At 35.6% G+C, this 26,677-nt stretch overlaps 1 protein-coding gene across 2 annotated transcripts in view; it reads right to left on the bottom strand.

Annotated features, from left to right (window-relative positions):
- Positions 1-1,312: 1,312 nt before the first annotated feature.
- Positions 1,313-26,677, bottom strand: part of NUP133 (nucleoporin 133) — a 32,728-nt gene continuing 7,363 nt past the window's right edge. For both annotated transcript variants that reach the window (XM_035320142.1, XM_035320141.1), the window contains exons 5-26: positions 25,470-25,601; positions 24,151-24,321; positions 23,378-23,533; positions 23,199-23,269; positions 22,474-22,621; positions 21,469-21,616; positions 21,101-21,258; positions 19,933-20,024; positions 19,024-19,187; positions 17,383-17,477; positions 17,038-17,262; positions 16,338-16,460; positions 15,839-15,938; positions 15,229-15,471; positions 13,941-14,074; positions 12,188-12,346; positions 10,649-10,784; positions 8,719-8,837; positions 7,220-7,300; positions 5,058-5,122; positions 2,696-2,784; positions 1,313-1,659 (exon numbers count right to left, since the gene is read on the bottom strand). In XM_035320142.1, coding sequence (XP_035176033.1) covers positions 1,523-1,659; positions 2,696-2,784; positions 5,058-5,122; positions 7,220-7,300; positions 8,719-8,837; positions 10,649-10,784; positions 12,188-12,346; positions 13,941-14,074; positions 15,229-15,471; positions 15,839-15,938; positions 16,338-16,460; positions 17,038-17,262; positions 17,383-17,477; positions 19,024-19,187; positions 19,933-20,024; positions 21,101-21,258; positions 21,469-21,616; positions 22,474-22,621; positions 23,199-23,269; positions 23,378-23,533; positions 24,151-24,321; positions 25,470-25,601 — 2,946 coding nt within the window. In that variant the 3' untranslated portion in view covers positions 1,313-1,522. The remainder of the gene's footprint in view (positions 1,660-2,695; positions 2,785-5,057; positions 5,123-7,219; positions 7,301-8,718; positions 8,838-10,648; positions 10,785-12,187; positions 12,347-13,940; positions 14,075-15,228; positions 15,472-15,838; positions 15,939-16,337; positions 16,461-17,037; positions 17,263-17,382; positions 17,478-19,023; positions 19,188-19,932; positions 20,025-21,100; positions 21,259-21,468; positions 21,617-22,473; positions 22,622-23,198; positions 23,270-23,377; positions 23,534-24,150; positions 24,322-25,469; positions 25,602-26,677) is intronic.

Raw genomic sequence — 26,677 nt, forward strand, 5'->3', positions numbered from 1 at the left:
CACCTTTAAAGTGGTATTTAAACGAAGAGGTGGGATTTTTCTCATGCCTTAAATCACCCACTTCTTTGAAACCACAGCTAGGAGTTGAACCCACACTTCATAATCAACCACGTAAGACAGCAGAAGAGCAGAGTTTGTTTCTTAGAACAATCTTAGAAGATGACTGCTAATGCATTTCTTTCCCATATTAGTTAGAACCTCTCTAGATAAAGCTATTCTTCCAAACATGTTCAGACTCTCAGCCCAGCTTACTGTATTAGTACAGGGAGGAGGGGAAGCAACGGAAGGAGAGCCGCGCTTTTAAAACTAGAAACTGGATTCTCTTCAACCGATTTAACTTCTGACCTTCTCAGCTGTTGGATCAAGTTGTTGCTGCAGGCATCTAGCCAGACAAGTAAACCATAAGGGCATGCAACTTGCTCTGCATTCATTCTCTTCATGTTAAGCTACTTGCAAAGGAAAGGTGCAACATGACAGATTAAAGTAACATCGATTTAACTTAAAAATTAAAATCTGCTACCACCCAGAATAACTAAAATGGATTTATTTATTTTGTCCTCCCACTTTAGAGATAACTGGGACAATGTGGTGTTAAAAAAAAAAAAAAAAAAAGGAGACTACCAGTAGCATCAGCTAGTAACGAACAAGTCGCCGAGTAAGGAGGGTCATGCTGGACTCTCACTTCCATTAACTGCTCTCTAGGTTCCTTGCCAGCCTAGATTCAAGCAGTTACAGTGAATGACTGCCCCGTGAGCTCTTAAATCTCATTTTTAACACGTGCTCTAGAAATCCATATAGTTTATACTTATATAGTTTATATGAAAGTTCCGGACAGATAAACTTGCTTTTTCAAAACACTGTAAAAATATTATAAAATATAAAATCAGGTATACTAGAAGAATGGTACACTTACTGGAGCAGGGGGAATTCCTACAAGAACTGTGCTTTATGGCTGTCACTGACAAGCTGAGTGACTAACGACAAGCCAGCTTTCCTTACAGCAATCTTTAATGCAAAATTGAAATTACCTAGTTTCTACAGCAGAAGGTGTATATCCACACATTGCGCAATACATAAAGAGTGTTGGGAATAAAGCTATTTTATATAATGGCTTCTTCAGCAAGCTATACAATCATCCAGTGTTAATGTTTTCACTATGTTCTCTGAACTGAAATCACAGCCCCTGTGAAGTGAGAGCAAGAGTTAACACCTCCTTCGGTGGGTGCCACATTTCACCCCACGTCTGTGTATCTAACTACCAGGTAGGACTCATACTAATGAAGATACAAAATGAAATATCGAGTTTACAAGATGTATGGAAAATGAAAACTTTATTTTTCTTTTGCCTAAAAATGCACTCCTGCCTCTCCTGACTGAAGTGTCGATGTTTATAAATCTAAGACCAAGTATATTACTCTCCGTAGCCTTTATTACAAAGTTTTAGCAAAATAACAGACTGTAAAAAAAGTAGACACAAATTCAACAGGACTTTAGAAAAAAATATGTTAAAAAGTGTCAATCATCATGCTTGCCCCTGAACGTAGAGTTCATAGTTTGCCTTTAACACAAACGCGAAGTAAGGATTATTTTTCAAGTGGTCAAGTTCATTTGCTTGCAGGAAGTCCTTCACCTCTGGTAAATATTCACTTAGCTGAACTCCTGCAACACAAAATCTTAAATTACTGAACTGATAAAAGTACTTTGCATTAGCCTTTACGATCATTTTAAGTAAACACCCACTTCTGCCTTTTTTGGGATCGGGAGGATCAAATTCTACTATGCACATTAAGAAATACAATAATAATAAAGTATCTTGTAAAACTAAGTCCAAAAAATACTTTCTGCTAAAACAGAGCTTCCCAATGATTTTCTCCCTAAATTCATTATTAAACCTAAAATTCTTAAACATGAAATCTAAATCATTACATATCATTTCGCAAAGGAAATAAAAATCAGTCATATAATAAATACTTCCAGTTATCAGTTGCAACATTTCAGCCTAAGCTGTGAGAATCTCACAAGGAGGGTAGAAATTGATAGGACTGAACTGTTCTGAAGAACTTAGTTTTTGTATTTCTGATGTGGTGCCTTCTCAAATCTGAAAAGAGGGCATTTGTAGTAGTATTAAAATCTGATTTATTTTTTAAAACTTTAAAGTTGTTTATTCTTTTTCCTCCTTGCCATTTCTTCCCCAAAGCTGTAATTCTATGACCACAGCTTCCTATGGGCATTTTTAGCTTAGTTGCAGTCATGGTGGCATCCCTCTTGATTTTGCTTTTTGGAAAAAAAACATAAAAACCATTTAAGCTAAAATAGTTCACACTCTTCTGAGTGACTGATGATAATAAATATTAATCCTTTATTTTACAGAAGATATGCATTTGACTCCAGAAGACATACTTTACTATGCAATAAAAAACCATGCAAAATCTGACAGCTGCCCTACTAAGCCAATAATGTGAGGGCACTGAAATTGTAACCAATAAATTAGCTCATCTCTTTCATGTCCTCAGCATTTCACTGAGAGAATTATAAGGGAATTAGTTATCTAGTGGAATGCACACGGAGGTTTGTATTACTCTAAGAATTCACTTATGCTACTTTTCTTATTAATTAGTGTTTATTTTAAGTAGGTTTTGAAAGACTATACTTCAATAAGTTAATCTTTTCAAGTTCACATTTAAGTACACTTTACCTTCTTTCAATAGTTTTTGTAGTATTTTCACAAATATGCTATCTTTAGATGCTTCAATTGGATCATCTCTACCTTCTGAACTGGACCATCTGCAAGTCAGAATAATTTAAGAGAATTGTACAGGTAAAAATCAAATGCAAATAAGAAAAAATATACAGGAAATCCAGTGAGTTACCAAAGATGATGTTGTTCACACAAGTGTTACGTGCTTGGCTATACCTCAGAGCAAGAAATTTCTTTATCCTGAGTCAGTGATTCTTTATTCCAAGAATAGGACCGTAATAACTGCACTACTATAACATAGTCTAGTTAGGAGGACAATGGAAATGCTTACCGCCTTCTAACTCATAAACACAAACATTATTTCTTTGATCAAAACACAAGTATTACCCATCAAGACAAAAATTACCTATTCTCAGTAATTACTGATTGAGATTAAAATATTTATCTTCTGGTAGAATAAACCAAGAGCAGAAATTTGTTACTGTTTGAAAATGGGAGAAAAAAAATCTAATACAAGTTGCAATCCTGTAACAGTGCACAAACAAAAAGACAAGTTGAGTTTCATTTGTGATTAAATGAGAAAAACTTATGAATAAATCTCATCTGTGATAAGAAAGCTCCAAACATTTTTCTAAGAGAAATGTTATTTTAAGTGACGCTTTCATTTCTACAGAGCTCTACGTGTAGCAGCTTTAAGTCAACATCAACCTAACTTCCTTTGCTGTGGTTCTGCCCTTTCAGTTGTTAAAACTCCTTATTCCGTGTTAAACTGCCACACGAGAACAGTCACGTCAGTTCCTAAACTAACATGAATTTTCCTTTGGCTAAGAGGACGTGGTTCAGATCTGGACCTGTTTCCCAGAAACTTTTACTGCCAAATCATCCGTACTTCACAGTTTTACCCCAGATGTCACTTTCACTCCAAAATTTCTAGAACTTAATCATTAACTCTACTGGGAAAAGGCTGAGGGAAGGAGGCAGTGAAGGGGCGGTGATGGTTTCCTTCTCCTAGGCACAGAGGAGGAGGGATAATGAGAGCCCTAACAGAATGGAAGGAACACATCCAACCAAGGCCCTCCATTCCACCCGAGAAGCTTACCACCAGCTGTAGTTATGGCAGAAAACAGATGCCACCCTTAAAGGTAGGTTCTGTAACATGTCAAATACTTCATTTCACAAACTGATGAAAATGAACAGTACCTCTTTTGAAACAGTGACTGACCTCTTTGTAAGCCTTTTTGAGCCTTGCTGGACAGGAAACTCAACTGGGAGTTCAAGCTTTCCAAATACTAATTAGTACAAAGTGATCTTAAATTGTACTTGTTTAGCTAGAGGAGTGGGCAACATGTTGCCAGCACTGTATATAATTTGAATGGTTTGAACATTGCATCCAAATCTGTTCTTGGTTCGGGGTAGACAGGACACAAACCAATTACTGGCTTGGTGCCATGCAGGGATTCTAGATACCTCTGTCTTGAAATTAACAGGAAAGGAAGAAAACATTTAGAATAGCATGAGCCTGTTTCTGCATATATTTGTGTCATATGTGACAATAACTTAGTCATGCAGCTAGGAGTTTATTTTCTACAGACCACTGTCCTTTGGAATCTATCCTATGTATATGTGTGAATGTAAGTGTTGCTTATTTCCATGTCCATCACAAATAGCTTGGTGCATTTGGAATGTATCCTCTCATCTTTGAAGAACATGCATAGAAGTTAGTAAAGCTGGATAACTTCTGGAAATTAGTAAAGAAGGGGAGGGACTACCATTTGAGTTATTTACCCTGGGAAAGAACAGCAGCATTGCTCAATGAGATTTTTCTGACCAGTTGGATTCAGCCTGTATTCAGTGTTGGAGACCCTAAGAGTGGCTTTTAAGCCACCGGGGTTTTGATCTCTTAGAGTTAGGAATGCAGCTTAATATAAAAAAGTCATGAAGTTGTCAAAGTGGTTCAGTGGTCAAAAATAAGTGAAATAAAAGTTTGTAGGAGTGATATCTACACATGTTGCTCTTAAAAAAGCTTCATCTTGAGATGCTTCAAAGGGGAAGAAAAGTTTCAGTGTTGATCACTGCCTTTACCTTCGCAAAGGGTTCAAGAATGAGAGCTGGATGGCTCTCTCTCTGCTTCTTGGGTGTTGAAAATGCATAGGAGGTTGCCAGTGAGCTAAGCAAAGTCTTACAGACTTTTTTTAATGGAGATTTCCACACACTTTCTTACCAGTTACTTCATACTTTATAAACCTTACACTATGAAATTCTGTCTTTTTAATGAGCTGAAGAATGGTACAACAATGTGTAATTCTGGAAAAGCCATGCCACAAATACTCCTGGTAATTTTTATTCATCTTGCACTTACCCATCTCTTCGGAGAGCCATGCAGAGAATTTTAAGTTTTAGATCATTTACATCCACTTCCTCTTCCTTCGTATCGTGTAAGGAAAAAAGAGAGGTAATTTTAAAATTTGTTTAAAAAGTAACCACTGTATCGCACAGATTACACTAATCAATTAGATTCTTCAAGTATTGAACATTATTTTGTTTTAACAGATGAGCTGATGATACTGTGGAACCACTCAAGATAGTACATTTCTGTTTGAAGACACGGCTCAGGCTTTCTACATCCCCACACAATTGCTGAAGACCAACTGCCTCAGTTTGAAAAAAGGGTATATTCTAAAGCACAATCAACTACCCGTATGTAAAACAGTTTATTCTAGGCAAGTTTTATTTTAACATTTGTTAAACGGTGACTGCCCTCAAGGCTCTTTTCTTGGTGTGGCCAAGCTAGCTGATGTGCATTAGCATACACAATTAGGACATGTATTTTATGAATACATTAATAAATGTCTTCACAAAAATATACGCTTGTCTTGGAAAGGTCAGTCCATTCTTTGCAGAGAAACTGAGATAATTGGTGTCAGAGACCCTTTTAAGATACAATGACAGAAGAGATCATGCATTTTCTTTACCTCCCAGTGTCCTAAAGCATCACAGCTACTTTAAATTCCCCTCACAAAGCTACGATCTCTTGCCTTTAAAAGCCTGGAAGCAAGAGGATGGGTCTTGTCTTTAAACTTTTGCTGGAGAAGAGCTAGGAAAACTGGTGAACACATAAGCATTTTTAAAGTGCTGTAAATTGCACTTGTATCCATTACGGATAACCAAACCAAACCCTACGTTTAGGTGAACTCATCTCTGCAAAAACTCAGCTATGCCATCATTTGCTGAATGGTTCTACCTAAGTTAAGAGACTTAAGTATCAGAGCAAAAAAAAAAAAAGTAATTTTGAGATCTCATGTTTGTTTTTCCTTCTTCAAAGACATAAAAAATAGCCAGTATAGTTGTATCTGTCTCAAGGTAAAACGGGGAGACAAATTCAAAAGGAAAATTAATTTGAAAGACTGAACCAAATTAAGTTTACTCAGACTTATTTTACTGAAAAAAAATATTATTATCTTTTAATTATTTAATGCAAAATTTGTATTCTACTTTGTAAAATTGAAGGGAAAGGTCAGAAAATTATACTGAATTTTCTTTTTAAACTAAAAAGCAACTCAATGTAAGTGACAAAGCAGTAATACTCCACGCTACCAAATACGGTATAGTAGCGAACACAAGAAAAATGAACAGATTCATATATAAGTAAATACTAGTTAATATAAACAGTAAATAAATGTTATTCAAAAGAAAATTTGATTTTAAAATTAAATTAAAAGCAGCTACAAAAAAATCAAAGTTAGAGATGTTTATAGTCAAACCAAAATTACTGAAGGCCAGCAAAATGGAACAATGGTTTTGTAAAGCACTAATAAAAGGAGTTTTTTGTTTTTTGTTTTTTTTTTTTGTTTTTTTTTTTTTTTTTTCAACTTGGATTCCTTCTACCCAGACAAACATTAGCAAGGAACACATTCCAACTGATCCATAAGAGAAATCTGAAATAGTTTGCTGAAATAATATAGCTGCTGCTTTTTAGTGAAGGTTGCTTTTAATTCTGGTTTGATGTTTCTCAGAAGTTGATTTATTCATGCTTACTGGAGAGTTTCTCCTGGCAAGTTACCAGATCATACAGTGAGATGCAGCGAGCACTTCAAGCTTTGGATAACAAATCTGTGGTTCAGTGCTATTTACGTGTTAAAAAAGTTGGTGTCCTTTATTCCACATTATCTCGTAAACAATCAGAGAAACTGCCACTAGGGATGATGCATGAACTGAACAACTGAAAACAGATAATTTTTGTCCTGTTTGCAGGAAGCCTGTAGGGAAGCAAGGCTCTAAAAAAGAAACTAGACTATAAATGGGTACTGAAGATGAGGAGTGTCATTTTTCTTCAATGATCTAAACCACACTTGGCATTAAGTCTCCAGTGACTTAAAAACAAACCAAAAAACACATTAGGGACTATTTTTAACTACCGTACACTAAGCCAATATGTTCTTAACTAACTACAGATGCAACATCCTCTCTTAAATGATCAAAAAAAAGTCTCTGGATCACAAGCTCTTCAAAACCTTTTCCTACCTCATCAATATATTCCAGTAGATCAAGTGCTTTCTTGAAGTCATACTCGTTGGCCCTTCTGTTCTCATCACATATGTACATCTACGACATGAAAGATTAATGTAGAGGATTATTTTTAGCCTACAAACTAATGTAACTGATATCATGAACAACTCATTGTGGGAAGACCACCATGTATTTTCCACTTACATGACCTTCTCATGAAAATATGCCTTGATTCAATTGCAAGTATTTTTATAGTCAGGAATATACTTAAGGTTTTAGAGCAGCATTCCACGTACATGACAATGGTCTGTGGACAAATGACATTGGATATAAGGCTGCTAGGTTTCAAATTTAAGTGCCATTTAAGGCTGTAACATTCCTGAACTACTGTAGCTAGAGCTCAGCTCCACAAATAAAATGAGCTCTCAGAATTATTTTGACAATTAAAGCTCGAAGCAGTACATGAGCACACATACTGCCTTTCACCTTTTATGAACAGGTAAATCTGCTATTTATATTTCATTCGCCCCCTGCACCCCCTAAACAATGTTATAAATTAGTACTTGAAAGCAAAACTAATAACGCACTGTTTGTTTACACTTTAAGTTTCATTCTAGCATTGCAAGTAGCAAGTAAGAACATGGGTTTGACAGAGAATACAGAAGGAACTCTGGCACGATGCCAGCACTTGTCAAAACATGACGCTTCTTGCTCTTCTGTAATCCCCCAGAGAGCTTCACTTAAAGGCAGAGGTAACGACTTCTGAATCTGCAGACTCTTCAGGTTGCTCTAAGAAAACAGGGAAAATTCTAACAGGTGCAATACCAGCTCCTGATTTTCCACAAGATTACAGAAAATTAATGGGTTGCTAAATTAACAGACAAGGCATGGTTGGTTTTACACAGTATTGTTGCTATTCAACAAATATTTTTTTATGCATCACTGGATAATAAGGCTACTGGTTCCTGGTTACCACCAGAAAGGAGCGTGGAGGAGCAGTCATCTCTATTGATGCCAGAATTGGAACAAGTTGCTTTTTTGTTGCTGTTGTTCATTGTTTTTAAAGACAGAAAGACTGTGGGTGCTCTTTCTCACTTCCAGCCCTTACCATTTCTAGACTGTAGCATCTTTCTTCATTAAATTGGAATTCTTTGTTTCCCTCTGCCTTTCAAGTTTTGCCCAGCTGAGGATGTGACAGAAGGTAAAAATTATCTCATTTCCAAAAACTGGTTTAGACCAGTAAGACAGCTTCTGGCACTGATTTGATCTGCTGCTTCTCCTAGCAGCACTCAAAAACATGTGCAACAAGGAAATTCTGAACTAAAAAAATATTTTAAAATTTGCTGTAGGTAAACAAAATAAAGCAAAGATAAACGATTTCATATGTCAGATCTTTAGATGGTTAGAAAATCAAATAAGACAAAAACAGCCGTGATCTAATTTATTTTATATCACCAGAGTAGAAAATATACTGGAACTTTATCTGCGTAATGGAGAAAATAGGAGATACTTACATCAATGAGCTGAGACGCAGTCAGCACTGGCATATCATTGAGGTTTAACTGTTTCTCTAACAGTAACTGTTCAGGGAGTGTCTCCTGATGTAACAGAAAGCGTTCCTGTTCCGATATTTCTTGTAGTCGTTTAAGGAAATAAATGTTTCATGTTATTAAAATGTAATAATAAAGTCTATGGCACAGCAACAACTGCCGAGTCACAATATTTTTCAGGTCTACAAGAATTTCTTATGAATTATTTTATTTGGACACTTCTATGTTGCTTAAGCACAGAAATACTTCTACTGCACTACTGTCATCCCAGCAAACTAGTTGTTATTTTCCAGTCAGGTTCCCAGTGTAAAGCTAACTGATAGCTTTTTTTTTTTTTTTTTCCCTCCTCAAAACCACAAAACAAATACATAGGATTGGAGGGATGCTACAACAATAGGCGGGAAAGCAAGCTGGCCGTGATTTCTAAGAGTTACATTCTGGCTGAATATCTGTGCAATGGAGTTGCTGCACCGTGTGGATTATTCCTTTCTGAATTGTTTTATGTTCCAGTACAGCCTGAAACCTATTAGGCTGAAACAGAATCAACACAGAGTAACTTCACCCACAGTACGCAAACTCCAACCCCAGTTCCATTGCATAGTAAAAATGGGAAAATAATTCTAAAGGAGTATTTTATATGTTCAAGTGGATGAGCAGAACATGACAGAAATAGTTACTCCTTCTTTATAAATGCAAAGCCTATACACAAGGAGCATAAATTTAAAAAGCTACGCCCTCTGTCATACAGAAGCGTGTACCAGAATAAAGTCCACACCAAATTTTGGTAGTCACTCTTGAAATAAAGCTTTGCTTTCCCCAGTTTTCTAACGTTTTCCTACTTAAGGATGAGATTATTCACATCAGCACTGGCATACATTTTGAAGTTGCATTCATACAGAGATTAGATGCAATGTTTTATAATTTAAAAACCAAACAATAAATTATTATTACAATCTAAAAATAAATTTGTGACACCTGCTTAGTAGCCAATTATTCTAAGTCTTTATCAGCAAGATTTCATTCAAGAATTGTACCAAACGGTTTGGTACATGCAATTTCATAGAGCCAAGCTTGAGAAATGATCTTCAGTGATATTGTAAAGCTTCCCCCTGGTGGCCAATATTAGTTTAACTATTAGTGTAGGATATATGCTTTTTCACAAACTCACAGCAGGAAAGGGGTATTTTATAGCGTGACAGCGAGGGCAGAGCAGTGGAACTGCTGTACTTGGTAATGAAGCAAAACAAGTATTCCCAATTTTTCCATTAATATCTTTTCAGTTAGATCATAATGAAACACTGCCACTAGCCATGCTAGAAAGAGAAAGTACTGAGGAAGCACTTACTGATCACAATTTTATGTATTTGTGGGTACACTATTACAATATAACTTATATACACCATTTTCCTTAGAACCTAAGAGTCTCAGGACCTGAGTGGAATTCAAAATTGACATCTATTCAATAAATAGGCTTTAAGAAGTTGATTTATTTTTATCTTGCATATGAAATATATAAAATGCAGCTTCATAAAAAATGTTGTGAATTGTTTAAAAATTTCAGCTGCTTCAGAACTGTCTAATGACTTTTCAAAAAAATAACAAAAACAACTTTGCAGCCTGCTATTTATGCTAATAGCGTGTTATTAGGAAAAGAGAAAAGGTGAAAGTTTCCCAATGTCATAGTCCTAACTCACAGGGGAAGGGGAATATTGAGGTTACCGCCTTACGCTGTTTTCCTCACCATTCCCACAATGAGCAAAGTCATCAGCCCAATGTATCCTTACCACATTAAGCTAGAGCTTATGCTCAGAAAATGTACTATTCACAAAAATGTGACTTTAATTCAGTAATTTCATAAATCTATTCTTCACCTTTCTCTGCTTTTATTTCTTACCTTCTATTTTTTCTTGCAGTATTTCTTCTGAGAAGTCAGATGCCAGTGCAGCCAATTTGCTCAAGCCAAGAAGTGTTTTCTTCTTTGCAAAATACCTGGTCTCCATGTTTGCTAAAGTCTGCAATGTTCTGTGAGCCTGAAATTAATAAACACGTTAGAGATCAGTTGTAGAAGTTAACATCAGAAGGTTCACAGGCAAGAAGGATTTAACTTGAACTGCCGTCTCAGCTACTTATGTACATGTAGTACTATTACATGTTACTTTTTAGAAGTCATACAACTTGCAAATTAAAGTTTTGCATTGCGCTATTTGGAAGACATATAGGTCTCTATTTCTATTATATCTCCCAAAACTATCTTACAATTAAAGGATAAGCTGCAATTTCACATATTGTGCCTCTGGGATTTTATTGAAGACTTCACCATAAAATCCAGACAAATACACCTTGACAGAACAAATTGCATGCAGATTATTTATTTGTTAATTCAGGAATTTGGCATACATCTAACTATTTTTCAACCACTGTAGTAACCCAGCAGATGCGCAAAAATTTACTTCTATGTCTGACAAAAGAACAAAAAAAACTTTCTGAGCACCTACTCAAAAATGAGCAATCCAGACTGAATTACTTCTGTTCTAGAATCCCGCCCCCCTCCTTCATAGTGCTTTGCTATAAAAAAAAAACTCAGTCTACACAAATGGAGTAAGTGATAGATTCCCAAACACTTCAGTTACTTGTATTATATTAAGGTTTCTTCCTGACTAAACTCTCATATTTCTTGTTTTCCTATGTATTTATTTTTAAAGGGGTATATGATTCTCAACCTATAATTTATGATAGGATGTTACCATCCTTTGCATATATAATGAATGTGCATATGAATTGGAAGAAGCCATTTTTCTTTAGATTGTTTGCTAAAGTGAAAAGTATTCATAAATCTAGCAGAAGGAAGCAGACTGACCAACAAGAAGTAGGAGAAGAACTGGACAGTCTCCAAGGCTACAAAAAAAGAAGTTCAAAACCAAAACATTAATCTATCCACATACACATTAACTCCTCTAAAAATAAACTGCTTTCAAATTATGAATATACATGAAGTACTTTTTTTTTTCTTTTTGCTTTTGTGATACCTCAAAATTTCTCTGCTTTCACTAAGTTAGTTTTGAAATATAAATTTTAGTTTCCCCCTTGCTAGATCATCTGAAGATGTTACTGATGTTCAAAGTAAACTCCCAGAACACCAGAGTGTTGATCACAAAGCTCAATAAATCTTCCTTGATACAAAATATCAGTCATCTACATGGGCCTAATTTCCATTACATGATGCAGTCGCTTATATGATAGACCAGATGGTGACTGGAGGGGGCTTTTGGTACTCCGTTAATAATCTATGACATTTCTCCCCTTGCTCACCTAGTTAAGCGTCATTCCTTTGTTCATGAATTAGGTAACCTGCATACTTGAACATGTACCTGACACAGTGGTTATAAGTTTTACCATACAATGTTCCAGTTTGGTTTTATTAAAAAAAGCCTACCTTTTGCAAATCCTGACTATTGATTTCGTGTAACCAGCTCAGGTGCTCATGTGCTTGCAAGAAACTGGCCAGCTGTCCGTGCTGAGCAATAGGCTGGGATAACAGCTTCCCTCGCTTCCCTTTTTCTAAATACCAGCGAAACAGGAAATCTGAAAAATTCTGAATAGGAAAACACACAGATTATAAAAGTTACCCTTAAATATTTTGTTTGTCTTAAAAGGCAAAATGTTTCACAGAACGTAATTGGTAATAACATGGGTTAACTTGCATAAACAAACAAGACTGAAAAAAATACTGTTGATGAAAAAAGAGTTAAGTTCTGTTAGAAACACAATCTTTAAATATTTCATCAGCTACTAACACTGATACACACATCCAAGTCTATCCTTAAATGAAAATAAAGGAAATGCCAAACAGAAATTCTTTGGTAACCCACAAGATTGGAAATAGGTATCACCTCACCCACAATTTCAAACTGATTTCTTCACCTCTTCCTTTCCCCCACTCAGAACTCTGTGCTAGCTACTTTGTTTCATACTTGTAAGTTTATTTTTCTATCACTGTTTCGAAACATCCCCTCCTATCTCCAGGTGAACCTGCAACCTTATTTCCCCATGTCATTGTTAGAAAAAATAAATCTTGTTTTGTAACCAAAAACACCCCTCAAAACTATTTTTCCTCAAGAACTTCAGTGTGAAATAACTAATCAGGATTTATGTTTATGATTTAATTTAGACTTTTCAGAGTAATCTTGGAATAGTGCTAAGCTTTAATTGCAGTAACAGTTAAAAAAAATAAAGTCTGAAGACTTTATCTATTGATCTATTCTGCTCTACGTTTGTCATGTTAACTTCTTTTCAGAAAGTTTAAGTAATAAAAAACAAACAAAACATAAAAAACCCACACCACCACCAGATTTTGAGACAACTAATGAGAACAAATGGAAAATTCTTCGGCAGTTCCTGTATTTGATTCTTGTGACTTAAAAATGTTTACTTTCATTTCTGTCCGCTACTGATACTTTAAATTGTTCTTATTAAACACCCTTTTTGTACTCTCTTCATTAGGAAACCTAATAATGGGCACTCTTCATTCCATAGCTGTTATGGGAAGCTCAATGATTCTCAAATTTGGAAACCTTTTCCCCCAACCCCCCTGACCTTAAGTAGTCTCTTTGCCTTTTCCCTTCCATTTTCCAAATTTTCAGTACATGTAAAAATGTTTACACTGAATTTTGACAGATATTGGAAAAATTGCCCAACAAGCATCTGACAAGACAACAAAAAAGAACACAGTGACACTTTGCTTCCTACTCTTCTCAGCTCTTCTATTTATACATTTAACAATCTCCTCTCCTCTTTTGGAAATTATCCCTAAATTTGTATTACGTTAGTTTAATTAAAACAACATTATTGACTACAATACTTCAGCAAACAAGTTACAAAATGCTGAAAGACATCAAGAGTGAGACAGTGCAAGTGCTGCACAAAGGTCCCATAAAACCCTTCTAGTCCACACAGCTAACATCCGTATTTGTCGACCTTTTTTTTTTCTTCTTATTGTAAGCTCAGGTCTAAATACTCCATTAACTTCTGCAAGATGAATCTTGGTCCCAGTTTTCCACATTTCATTCCGTATGTATATGTAAATACACACACTAAAAGAAAATTATTATATTTTTTTTCAAAACTTCAGGCGCCAACTTATCATCAAACAGTATCTAAAGGAAACGTGGAAAAAAACCGAGAGGTACCTGATCTGCAAACTGACTCATATAACGTTGTAATCTGGCCTGGTTGTCTGTCTGCTCACACATTTGCACCAGGATATCAAAGTCGCAGTACTTCTCTGCTAAAGCAGCTGCCATCTGATACTGGCCCAGGGAAACTAAGTAACCAAGAAGAAAAAAAAGTTTTATCACACATACTCATCTTCAGCTGTTACAGGATGCCTGAGTAAAATGAAAACAAAATTCAGGTGTTCACATCAAAGAGGTACTTCATACATACCCTACACAAATGCAAGTTTACATACCTACCACCTCTGTCCCACAGTACAAGGGGAGAGAAGTTTAAAATACAAAGTGACTTGTATGCTCCCTGTTTTCTCTGAAAGTTAGCATGTATCTGTTACTGTGCTTCTTTAGGGGTAGAAGTCAATAAAGATACTAAGTCATTTGTTAATAACCATTTAATTACACAAAGCAAAAAAGGAGCTGGCAAAAGCTTTAGATAACAGATAGAACAACTAAAGACCATGGGATCTGCCTTCAAAATATGTTTGAATTTTCTTTTTGATTCTATTAAATACATTTTAATCTTACTGTGTTCAATCGAAAGTTCCTATTTCCTCTCAAACAAAACTGAGTATTCCGTTAACTTACGTATTTGCAAACTAACATAGCCCATGAATGTCAGTAAAACTGAGACGGTTAAGAGATTTTTCTTTAAGTTTAAATATGTTAAGTCAGTGATCATTAGATTGTCTTATTTATAGTGTATGATTTATTATTAGTTAAAAAAAATAAAGTCTTAGTTTACTAAAGTACAATTTCTTCGAGTTATTTTTACTCAACAAGAGGGGCTTAGCTGTCAGTTACTCATTAAAGACTTGACCATGTCTGACATGTTAAACAAGCCTGACTACATAACCAAGATTCTAAAATTAACATTTTCTGATAAACAGTAAACAAATTTTCAGATGTTTATAATTTTTTTCCAACTATCAACAATATAAACATTCAAAAGCCTATTGTATTTTCAATCATCTAGCACAGAACATAAATCCTGCCAGAAAAATATAAGAAGTCAGCAGAATTAAAAAATTAACTCAGCGATGCTTTATTAGAGGTATGGGCATGGATGCAATCTGCTTTGCAAATATCCCATTAAGTCAGAAAAACTAGTCATTAATACTCTGAAGGCAAACGTGAAACAAATTGAATTCATGCACAAACACCATTTACTCTATTAGGTTTGCATCATTTCCTCATGAAATGGAACATTTAATCCTTGCATTAAAGGAAAACAAACAGTACTTACGGAGAGGAGACAAGAGTTCTGATCTTTTCTGCACATATTCCATTTCCAAATTGCTGTATCTCTCTTGATCAGCCGGTCGGTCCACAGATTTCAGCTGAGAAACATAGCCATCTAGAAAGCAATCCAGTAGTGCCACCAACTGTTCAGCCACAATGCTACGTAAGTTACTGTCCGCCTGAGGATACACCATCTTCAGAATGATCCCATGCTGGCGTGTTATTGCTGAACGTAGGCTGCTAGATGCTTGGAAGGAAAACACAGTAAATATTAAAACAACTATCTCACCATCAAAGGAATCCATGCTGAGGTATAAAAAAGTTGCTAGGTACAATTAAAAAGAAAAATAAAAGCTAATAAGCATCTTAAGGTCAAAATCTTAACAATACTAGAAAAATCCCGCAGGTCACATACTCCCATCTTCCTTCTAATATTAAATGTATCCATTTAGTAACTCAGTTTCATTGATCAAACCTCTAGCTTCTCCCATTCTTACTGACAAAATTTAAGAATAAGTTAATATTCAGACTGGAATTCACGTTTTCCAGAACACATCTCTACTAAACAAAAAATACTTTTCATATTTACTAAACAAGTAAAAGAGACTTCTCACCTGTCCATGGAATATATTCAGGTTCTCTTTCTGGAAGCTCTCCTGTTTTATATAAAGAGGCTCTAGATTGACGATACTGGCAGGCAGCTTGCAGCATATCCTGTTCAAAGGTAAGGAAATAAATATTTTAGTCCATCTGCATATACATGGGCTATAAAATATACTGTCTTTTATAATCCTGAAGTGTTATTTTAATAGCCCCTTCTTTCTCAGTTATATAGAGAGGTACACAGTATTTGAGCAAGAAACTTCCATTCTGAAGCAGCAGCTCTTCACTCTTTGCTATGTACACATGCTTCCACAGCTTCTCAAACTCTCTTTATCAGTGGCTCAGGAGGAAAAGGAATGCCCCTGATTCTGCTGAAGACCATCTCTTTCCTCCTAATATATTTAGGCATGCAAAATTTGTATTCACTTTTCTCATGTCAGTAACTGAAATGTACTCTTTAATGTTTGACCCTCCCTTCCCAAAACCATTTTAGTTAATGCAGTTCTGTACCTTAATGATGTTGTTCACATTGACAACTATCTGGGCCCACTCAACTGATTCAATATGCATATCTTTCAAGATTTGCTCCTCCTCTTCTAGTAAGCATTCAAAGATGGAATCTATCTGGGACACCTTAAAATAGAAAGAAAAATTGCACTGAGCACAAACATGTCCAACTCCAGCAGATACCCACAAGCCAAGCAACAAGAGTTGCACAGAAAATAAATATTAACAGAATATAGCCAAATAATTTAGTACTCAAATGGGTAAGAAAAGCACCAGCTTACATTTGATGTAGTACCTAGGATACAAGAATTGCCTTATTTCCAGACTTAAGTCAGACATTTGGCATATGACTCAAATGCAGCATAAATCAAAAACTAGATTATATTAAATACTGTTAGGACAAAAAATCATTAAAGACCAAGTTGATACAACTAATTCAAGGACAGCTCATCAAAGCAGCTTTCGCTCCTATCTGGTAAGCTTCATATTCTTCAGTTCACCTCTTAAAAGTGACAAATAAGCATACATTCTCTGATGTGCTGTAAAATTTCACTCATCTTTTTCATCACTCATCCAAGTTGGCTGGAAATCCACAGATTTACCTCCACTATACAAAACCTATCACAACTCATGTAACAGTTGGAGACAAAGAAGCACGTACACTAAAGTGAAGAAAATAGTACTAAACCATCCATACGCTTACCTCTCGAAAGAAAACATCTGCAGGGGTAAGACTTGATGGAACGTCGCACTCCCTTTTGTTTAAGGCAATCAGAATAGCAGCATTCACTAGATCAGGCAGCCTGGAGTGATGATTCTTGAGAACAATAGCTGCTGCTAGTTTTTCTGCATGCTCACAGAGCAACAATCGAGTTGCCATTGGCATCCCTCGGACTGGAAAACTGCCCAGTCGTTCAAATACGCCAACCTTTTAAAAAACAAAACAAAAAAAACACAACATACACTTTAAACAATGAACTAGAAAGAACTATTTTTCTCTTAAGAATTCTTGTGTGTGCTAATACCAGAAGAAGAGTAAAAATTTTACCTGATGAAGAAACTCAATGAAGAAGGAATGAGCTTTTGTCTTATCCTCTAGCTGATGAAGAAGAATGAGGGATGTGTTGCTGAACCCAGCTGCTTCTAGAAAGAAAAGAAAATCATCTTCATTTCTTTGATCACTATCTTTGCCTCTGAGATAAACATATTTCTCTAAATTTCTATATTGTTACCACACTGGTATTCTTCTTTAAATAAATGCACACACTTATATATTGCTACCACATTGTTTTCAATGTGGCTTTTGAACTCTACCATATTTCAAGTAAAGCCTTTAGAAGAAATCAGATATTGTTAGATCAGCACCTATTTTGAAGTGCTCCATTCATTATGCTGCTAAAACAGCAGCTTACTCAAGTTTTAGTATGATTAAGATTTTTATCATTATGGTGGGATAACTATTGCTAAATTTATTATGCCCTAGACCACAGCTACTATGAAATAAAGTGTGCAGTAAGAGGTGCTCAGGCCTAATTCCAAATTGCCCACATTGCCTGAACAATTCCATTGCACAACATAAGTAGCTACCCAACAGCACTCTACTTCTCCTCAAATGAGCTTACTTCTGAAAAGTGTTCTACAGAAGTATTCTTCTGTCCAAACAATTAGCCCCCCTAAGGAGTCAGTAAGGATGATGGAAGCTTTCCCATGAGCATCCCCACAGGTATCTCACCTCAGGGGAATTTTCCAGGGGTGAAATTATTTTCCTATTTTACATTTTTCTTATATTCCACGTATGCTTTAAGCCAAAGACTACCAAGATAGAAAACTCAAAACAACTATCATTATGAAGAAAAATAGTAAGACTATTTTCAAGAAGCAGTGAACTTTCCCTTCTTCCTTTAGCCAGGAATAAATGTAGATAAATTGCTGAGTTAAAGACGAAATCAAGATTCAGAAAACACTAAAGACTTGATGACTGATAATTTCTAACTAGCTGCCAGGAAGCAGCAACAGCAGTAAGCATCATCCATCTGCATACGCAGATTTCAAACATTAACATTTGTACTTCTAAACTAAGTCTCTGCTCAGAAACTAGGAACTGGTGCTTAGAGGTCTTGGGAACAGCTTCAAGTAAATGCTGTTCTAAGAACAGGGAAGCATGAACAAAGATGTTTCCTTCTGAAAATGTGTCTGCTTTAATGCTTTATGTACAGCAGAAGCTTCGAAAACAAATTTCTCCTGTGGCAGACATTAATACCAACACAAGATAGGAGCTCACTCTACCCAGGATCCAAACCTATCGGAAGTTGTGCAGCCATGTTGACAAAAGTATTCATCACGAGCAAATAAAATCCCTCTCTTAGACATACCTATCTGCAGGAATTCATTTAGATCTATCCAAATAATCCTGGAAACACTAAAGTGGCACCACTTGCACCCTGCAGAAAGTCCCATGCTCAGAAATGCACATTTCCTTTGCTGTTTCTGTTGTTCTGTGAAGTCAAACTAACCACAGTAGACTGCAAGTTTAGCCGGCAGTCTCGTAAGATACCTCTTGTAGCCTTTCTGGAAATATACCTAGTGATGAAGAAGGATATGAAACAGGTATGCCTTCTTTGCCAATTTAAAATATGATTTTATCTAGAATATTATAAATAGTTTTTCACAAACCAACCATTATGCCTACCTTCAGGTACAGATTCAGCCCACCGTGGATCAGAGGCAGGGTAATCATCCATTAAGTCCACACTGATCTGAGTCACTGCCCTATCCAGTTCAGCATCAGAATCCAAATCTGCACTGCTTGGAAAGAGTTCCACTACCATGCTTTGTGCATTGACTATATCTTTCCTGAAATAGAAGAAACATGACGTATGTGAAATAAAAACAATTGATAGGATTATGGGAACAAGAGCCACTCATCTGTAGCATTTTCTGATACTCTTTCAGGACTACAGCCTGCTTCAGCAGCTGTTGTGTTCACATAGAGTGCCAAGTGAATACACGTAGACTTTCTTTCTAAGACCTGTGCAAGTTTACATCTTGTCCTGGCATCCTTTATTCAAAGCACCTAATCTCCATCATAATCGTCTATCTAACATGCAGCTTTATGCCCCCCAAAAAACTATTTCCTGTTATTTTAAATTGTTTTGTTTCAAATCGATTAGTCTGAAGAGTTTTGTTTGTCTGCTAGTAATGAATATATATTGAAAAATATATTGAAAATAATCCCTTTTAAATGTAACTAATCCACGTCTGCAGCTCTGTGTATCTTTTTGTCTCCCTACCTCCACTGCTTACATCAGTCATCTAACCAAACAGAAAGCCTTTCAGAGACGTTCTATGCAATAAGGTTGCTTTAATCAGGATAACTTGAGAAATAGTGCATTTCCTCGCATTTCCATTCCCCAAAAACATACAATTTTTCCACTTTTATACCTATGCTTTCCTAATAAGGAAGTGTGTGTGCCATTAAAACAACTTTCAGTTAAGTAGCACAATATTATTGTGCTTTACCAAGGCAGTCTCTTACTCAAGCACCAATATGCCTTCAAGAACAGCAAACAAAGCCTCAAAGATCAAGCGCAATTTCTACCTGCAATACTGGAGAAAAGCAGCTTTCAGTAATTTAGTCTTATCTTCTTGAGCTACGGTTTCAAGCCTATTGGTTACATCAAATGCAGGACTCTGAAAACACAAAATAAAAACTTCAGCTGGAAGACAAATACCAAACTTCATTATGAAATTAAAACTCTTTTTCTTCATAACTGTGTAGAGTCAAAATACAAACGCCACCCGGAAGCAGTTGTCCTTATTTAGGCAAACATTAGCCAAAAGAGATACATTACAATTAAAGTAGCAGTTTGACCTCAAGCATGTATATATATAATATTCTAGTATATTAGTCATTCAAAACCAGCATTTTTGATGTAATTTAAAAAGGTGTTCATGAGTTCTATCTCCCAGAAAAAAAAAAGTGCATACAAATCTAACTGCAGATTAATTAAGAAAAATATAGATCCATCTGAGCTATCACCACAAAGGTCTTCCACTAAAAGACTAGTTCACAATATTTAATCTAAAAAGGGGATTTAATTTGAATAAAAATTGAAACTATTAGCCCATAGAAATAATCTCTATTTTCTATTTTAACAAGTTTTCTGTTCTTCCAACTTACTCCTGGGAAACATTGGCAACAAATTCTATACACATTTTAAAGAAAACATGTTTGATATGATTAAGAGCTTACCAAACATAAATTACATAAAATATCAATCAAAATACTTTCACATATCTTAGACTGTATGAAAGCAAAAACATGTACCAGAGCAGAAACAATACTCAGCCACTGTAAGGGACTTCTTAGACTCAAAGCTTTCCACAGTGCAGTAAGAAAATTGTGTTTATTATAAAGGAACAGACATAGAGACCACCCTGATAGAAAAGTGACAGCAAAATCCCAGTCTCTGCAGTTCAAGTTCCGTGTTCTGAGAGGCCTAGTAACATCTAGTAATGTACCTACATGAATAATTATACTATTTCATAGGAATTGCTATTTCAGAACAAGGGGTGGGAGAAAAAAACACCTTACACAAAATTACATATATTGTAAAAATTCTTGGGTTTTGAAAACTGCCTTCATTGAAAGTGTTCAAATCTCTTAAAAAAACTTCCAAAATCTTAAACAAGCTAGGATTTCCACAGTGGAAATACAAAAGTGTCAGAAGAAAAAATAATATTTCTATCCTGTTTTCAACTATTACCTCACTTCTTGGTCCAGCAACAGAAGAGGACAGAGAATCTTCAAGGTCTTCAGGAAGCACAGAAATGTTTTCTCTGGACAAGATAGTGACAAGTCCACTTTTTTTGGCGAAGAAAATGGGGAGGCTTGTACAGGAACCTGCTCCTAAAATGCTATCTCCTAAGATGATGAAAAAGCAAAAAGGCACATAAATGCAACTGTAACAACAAGGTTTAACACCATTCCATAGACACTGATTGAATGTTGTGAAGAACCAACAGAAAAAAGGAGCATAAACATGATTCTACAATCTAAGAAATCTAATGATGTAAATACATTCAATTTTTAATTGAACGAAACCTGACCTTCCCCCCCCCCAAAATACATTACCTTGTATGCCAAATACAATTTTCTCCTGGGGTAAAGAAATTCTTCCCGTTCCAGTGGAACAAGCAAACACTTCATCATCCTTATAAAGGTAAGCGGCATGGCTAAAGAAGTCTGGGACTACCAGACAGCACATCACTTCCTCTTCTGACTGAAAGCATTACATATCAACAATCACACATATGATCAGAACCTTAAACGTATAACATTTTAAAGGCTGATCTAGAGTTGTATAAAGTTTAATTTCCTAATAAGACAGGAATAAAATGACAAAGGAAACTCTACACCCAAAAAACACTTTTCATTTGCCCTAAAATTTAAGGCCACTCTTGTCATTTTTTTTAAACTTCCATATATATTAAGTTCTTGCTGATTTCAATGAAGAGGTGAAGTAAACAAATTACCACTTTCACACTCACTCTCCTTCCATTTTAAAGTTTAATTATGAAATATTCCAGTAGAAGGGGTTGGAAGAGTGTGAGAAGTTTACTAAAGAAAAGTTAATGCCAAAGCCTGTGCTTCCAAAAGAGGTATCACAAATGAGGTTCTCTAAGGACAACCAATTTGCCCTTCCTTCCCAGCAAACCAGCTGCTGTCCAGCAAGGACTAAAATACAGGACTCCCGATTCCTTGTCCTGCTGCACGAGTCTCTGCAAAGTCTGTTCTAAATGGATTGCAAGAGTATACTACGAAACCACTCTGTAGAAGCTTTCACATACAGTACATACATTAAAACAGGTCTGTAGTAATCTGATGTTTGGACTTCTGTTTATGAGACACATTTCTTCATTTTACACTTTAAATATTCTAGCATAAACCTCACATAAAGTTATCATTAAACAGTAATAGACATTTTCCTCAGAACATTACAAATTGCAAGAGCAACCTTAAGACAGAGAATTTGAGTTTTCTTTAGAGATAATGTGATAGCTGATATATGTACAGGAATATTCTCAAACACTGTGCTTTCTTTGCTCAGAAGTAGTTTTAGAGCCTTCATTTGCATACCTGAAAAGATGGATTATACTGTGTGACTTCCACAACAACATCATCGGACATCTGGTAGCCTTTATCTTCTACCGTTATCAGAGTGTAGTAGACAAGACACGGATGGTCTCCAGGATGCCATGCTGCAGCAAGTATCACCAGCCCATCACTATTCAAGAAGAGAGATAACCTCTTTGTGAGATGATTATTACATATTTCACTTGCTTGAATCATTCAGAAAAAAAAGATATAAGTACAATCACAAAGAAATGCTTTCCAATGTTATACACTTTTTTTAAGCAAAGACTACAGATTTGTTCTTTCGTGATGTTTTATTAACATATGCAGTATGCATATTGCAGTATAAAACTGAACCAATCCAGTTGTGATTTATTGTAATTAAATAAAATACAAGAGATACAGAAAGAATTCTCTGCATTTGCTGGTACAAATGTTATATATGCTTATTTACTGTCTTTTTAATATTAAGAAAACACAATTACCCAAGCCCGATGAAAATGACATTAAAAAATGAAAGGAGTAATTCTTAGGTAAAGAACTGATAATACTAAATAGCATGAAGCATACGGTAACCTATGACTATCTAGTTATCTGACCTGTATTTTATCAATAATGGCTAGCACTCAAGTAAAACTGACTTTCAGTTTCTTACAAAAAGGTTTTGCAAGAAGACAGAACATGCCTCATTAATCTAAGTTTTACCAGAAGCAAGTGTACTTTCTTACCGATTCTGCTGCAAATCCATGTACTGTATATTTACTCCTCCTTTAATATCTTCATAGTTACTTTCAGAACCCTAAAAAGCAAAACAAAACACATCTGGTTTATAACTATGCTTAGTTACTTATTAAGGGAAAACAAAGCAAAGGAAAAAAAAAACCTTCTCAGGTGAGCATGCTCTTACCCAAATTGCATCTGAAATGTGTTCCTTGAGGATTCTGTTGACATCCCAGCTGAGAATATAACGTTCTGATGTATCCTCAATCTCCCATTTGTTTAGATTTGAACTCGTTAGCATATAAAAACTTGATCTCTCTTTATCCCAAAGAACACTAGAAATCTGCATTTAAAAAAGAAAAATCTCAAAAGGTTAAATCACAGCATTAATATTAGGATACAAAAATCTGTATCACTCTTAGTCCACGTAAAAATCACTTCCTCGGGCAACATGCACAAACTACAATATGAGATCAGAGTATTACGATAATTTCTAAGTGAAGTTTTATTTTACAGATTTAAGAGCCTCTATAATTATGTTTCTCACACCTTCTGTGGAATTAATTGACAAAGGTCAAACTAATCCTCAACCCTTCACAACCCTGTTTCAGAAAAGTATATTTACAGGTTACTGCTAGTTTCTTCAAGTAGTAGTGAGGCTATCACAAGGAAGAGTCAAGATTTTAATGCTTTGCATACTACCCCAGGAAGCGTTGCTGCTTTAAAGCCTGCTTTTATTCAGATCTAAAGAACAAGTCAATGTTCTCCGTTACACAACGTATTTAGTTAGCTTCTGTCTGCCTTTTCAATTTCCAGAAAATATAAGTAACATAAATCAGTTCTGGATTTGTTTTGTCATCATACATCCTTACATAGACTCTTTTCCTTTCCAAAAGGCTGAGACTAGAAATTACAGACAGAAATTAAAGTAGATTACTATCTGAGCTTTTTCAAGCTTACCACAGCATCATTTCCAGGTGACAATATTCCCAGAAGAGAAGAAACCTTTCGGCCAATTCCAGAAAACATGCCCTGACCCTGTGGGAGGGCATGCTGATGAATCTTGCCAGAACTATCTGGAATCAATCGAACTAGCTGACCTCTGGAAGATGATAAAATAAAGCTTCCTCCCTAACAAAATGAAAAAGCAATTATGTTAAAAAATTAAAAGCACATTCCCGAAGCGATCTTATAGTCACATAAAATTCTTTGTTAAAATGATAATTGCCTGGAGGTCGCTGAAAGAACAAACTGCTTATCTCTACAATAAATGTTCATAGAATAAAAAAACAATCCGCCTAATTTTCATAACCATACAAGTTATGCTAAAGGTTAGATCTGTGTAGCAACAGAACAACTAATTATGTACAATTGTCATATGTGTAATAATGGAGTTTTAAAGTCATTGACTTAATAATATAATTGTTCTGCTCTGAAAACCACGTTCCTCTAGCTCTAAATTCACCTTGTTGTCAACGTTAAAACTACAAGTATGAGAAGACTTTGCTTTCCTCAACTCGATACTGGAAAACTGGGCACAATTCAGTTCCAACAGGATAGATACACATTAGTATTTCTTAACCTCTTGAAACTTTCAACAAATTCACCATTAAGATCACTGGCTTTTGATTAGGTTTATAAAATGTTTATGACATGCTGATGCCCTAAAATATTTATAATATAGGATATGAACACTGAACGTTATGCTGCCTTGTTGATAAGGTCATGAAAAAAATATAATTAGGAATAATTTGTTTTTAAGATATCAAATATTGTAACATTTGCTGATTTTCTATTTGGAGAGTTTCCTCCCCATTTAAATACATCACCAGCAGAAAATGGAATTCACAGTACAGTTTTTCACTACTTCCCTACTAAAATCTCTCAAATGTAGCCACTAATGAGCTTTACCACGAGACACTGAGTATGTAGACCATGAGTTCAGATGAAGCAGTCCCCTTTTTATTTTCCTGAGAGGTATCACAGGTTGAGATACTAAGCCAGGCTTGATAACCCCGTGGGTTCAGTCCTGCATGCCTCTGTGACTTTCATGACCTCATGGCCTCTCTAACACAGATCTGTGACTGCCACTCATCTCTGCTACTTCAGATCATCAACATTGCTCATCGCCAACTTCTGAAACTACTCCTCAGAGCATCTGATGGCTTGCTTTGTGACATTCATTGGAGATTTAGTGCTGAAAACAAGGAACATTTGAATTTTGATTTTTAGGTTAGGAAGTAAAGTAGTATTTTTTTATAAATCATATTGCACTGTACCTTCACTGCTGTTAGGAAACTGCACAGGGAGCCTCCAAAGTCTGTGAATGTCTCTGTATAGGAACCTTCATGTGCAAGGTTGGGCCAGTAGCGCACTGAACCTTCGCTGGTAGCAACCATGATTGCCAGAGACTTGAAGGGAGAAAATAATTATCAGAACATGCAAGATAAAAAATAATCACACCATAGTTTTAACTATATCAGAGATAACAAGATTGTGAATTACTAACACACAAAAAAGTAATAAATATGTATGCTCACTGACAAGCAGAGAACTGGACAGCAAAATGATTCTGTAGCATAACTTAGCACGTGCAGGGAATGTTACACTTGCTTATTTTGCTAACAATACTTTGTATGGGTCCTTGTTCCTGCTAATTCAGGGTCTGCTACTGAAAATCAAACAAAATTTACAGTTGCAAGAAAAAAAGTCTGTGGATAGTTCCAGATGCCAAGAGTTACAAGCTACTATGAAAGACCTGAAATACAGACTACAGTTTAACAAAGAAATTGCTCTAGAGTCATTAATAGAAAAATTGAATCAGGCAGTTGCTTTTTTCTTCAAAAAAGACATAAGTCTGCTGTGAACCTCCATTAAGGCTTCTAACTCCAAAAATCAGCCAGATACCAAATTCACTGTACCTAATCAACTGGTTGTTGAAAATCACAGAAGAATGGTACCTGAGAGCTGTCATTGAGCTCCATGGAGATTTCTTAATGATTTTTAACTAGACACAGATGTGTACAAAGGAGAATGGTTGGCTAATCAATGAGAACAATAAAAAAAAAAAACATAATATATTGCCCTTGGTGACTCCTGCCTATTATTTAATAATTTACTTTAATATTTCCTACCATATTTCTATGACTATGAAGTCATAGCATCCATGCATAGCTCCAAACTAAAAAAAAAAAGATGAAATTAAAAATAATAAAATAAAATCATTGTTTAGGTGTATCATTTCTTCTGAAACTTCTTTGGGTCTGAAAAAGTCATAGAACACTTCAAGAGTTATGACCTAATCACAAGAAATTAAGATAGCTTTTCATCATCTGGAAGTGTAACATGATGACAAGTAAGAAAAAAAGTTCCCAGAACATATTTTGTGCTGCTTCTTCCTTCCAAGGACAACTGCTTATCCAGTTCTACTACAGCACTGTATGTATGAACTCTAAACTATGCCCAAGCTGAAAATGAGAGATTTCTT

Source organism: Oxyura jamaicensis, chromosome 3 (genome assembly GCF_011077185.1).
Source record: "Oxyura jamaicensis isolate SHBP4307 breed ruddy duck chromosome 3, BPBGC_Ojam_1.0, whole genome shotgun sequence".
Taxonomy (NCBI): domain Eukaryota; kingdom Metazoa; phylum Chordata; class Aves; order Anseriformes; family Anatidae; genus Oxyura; species Oxyura jamaicensis.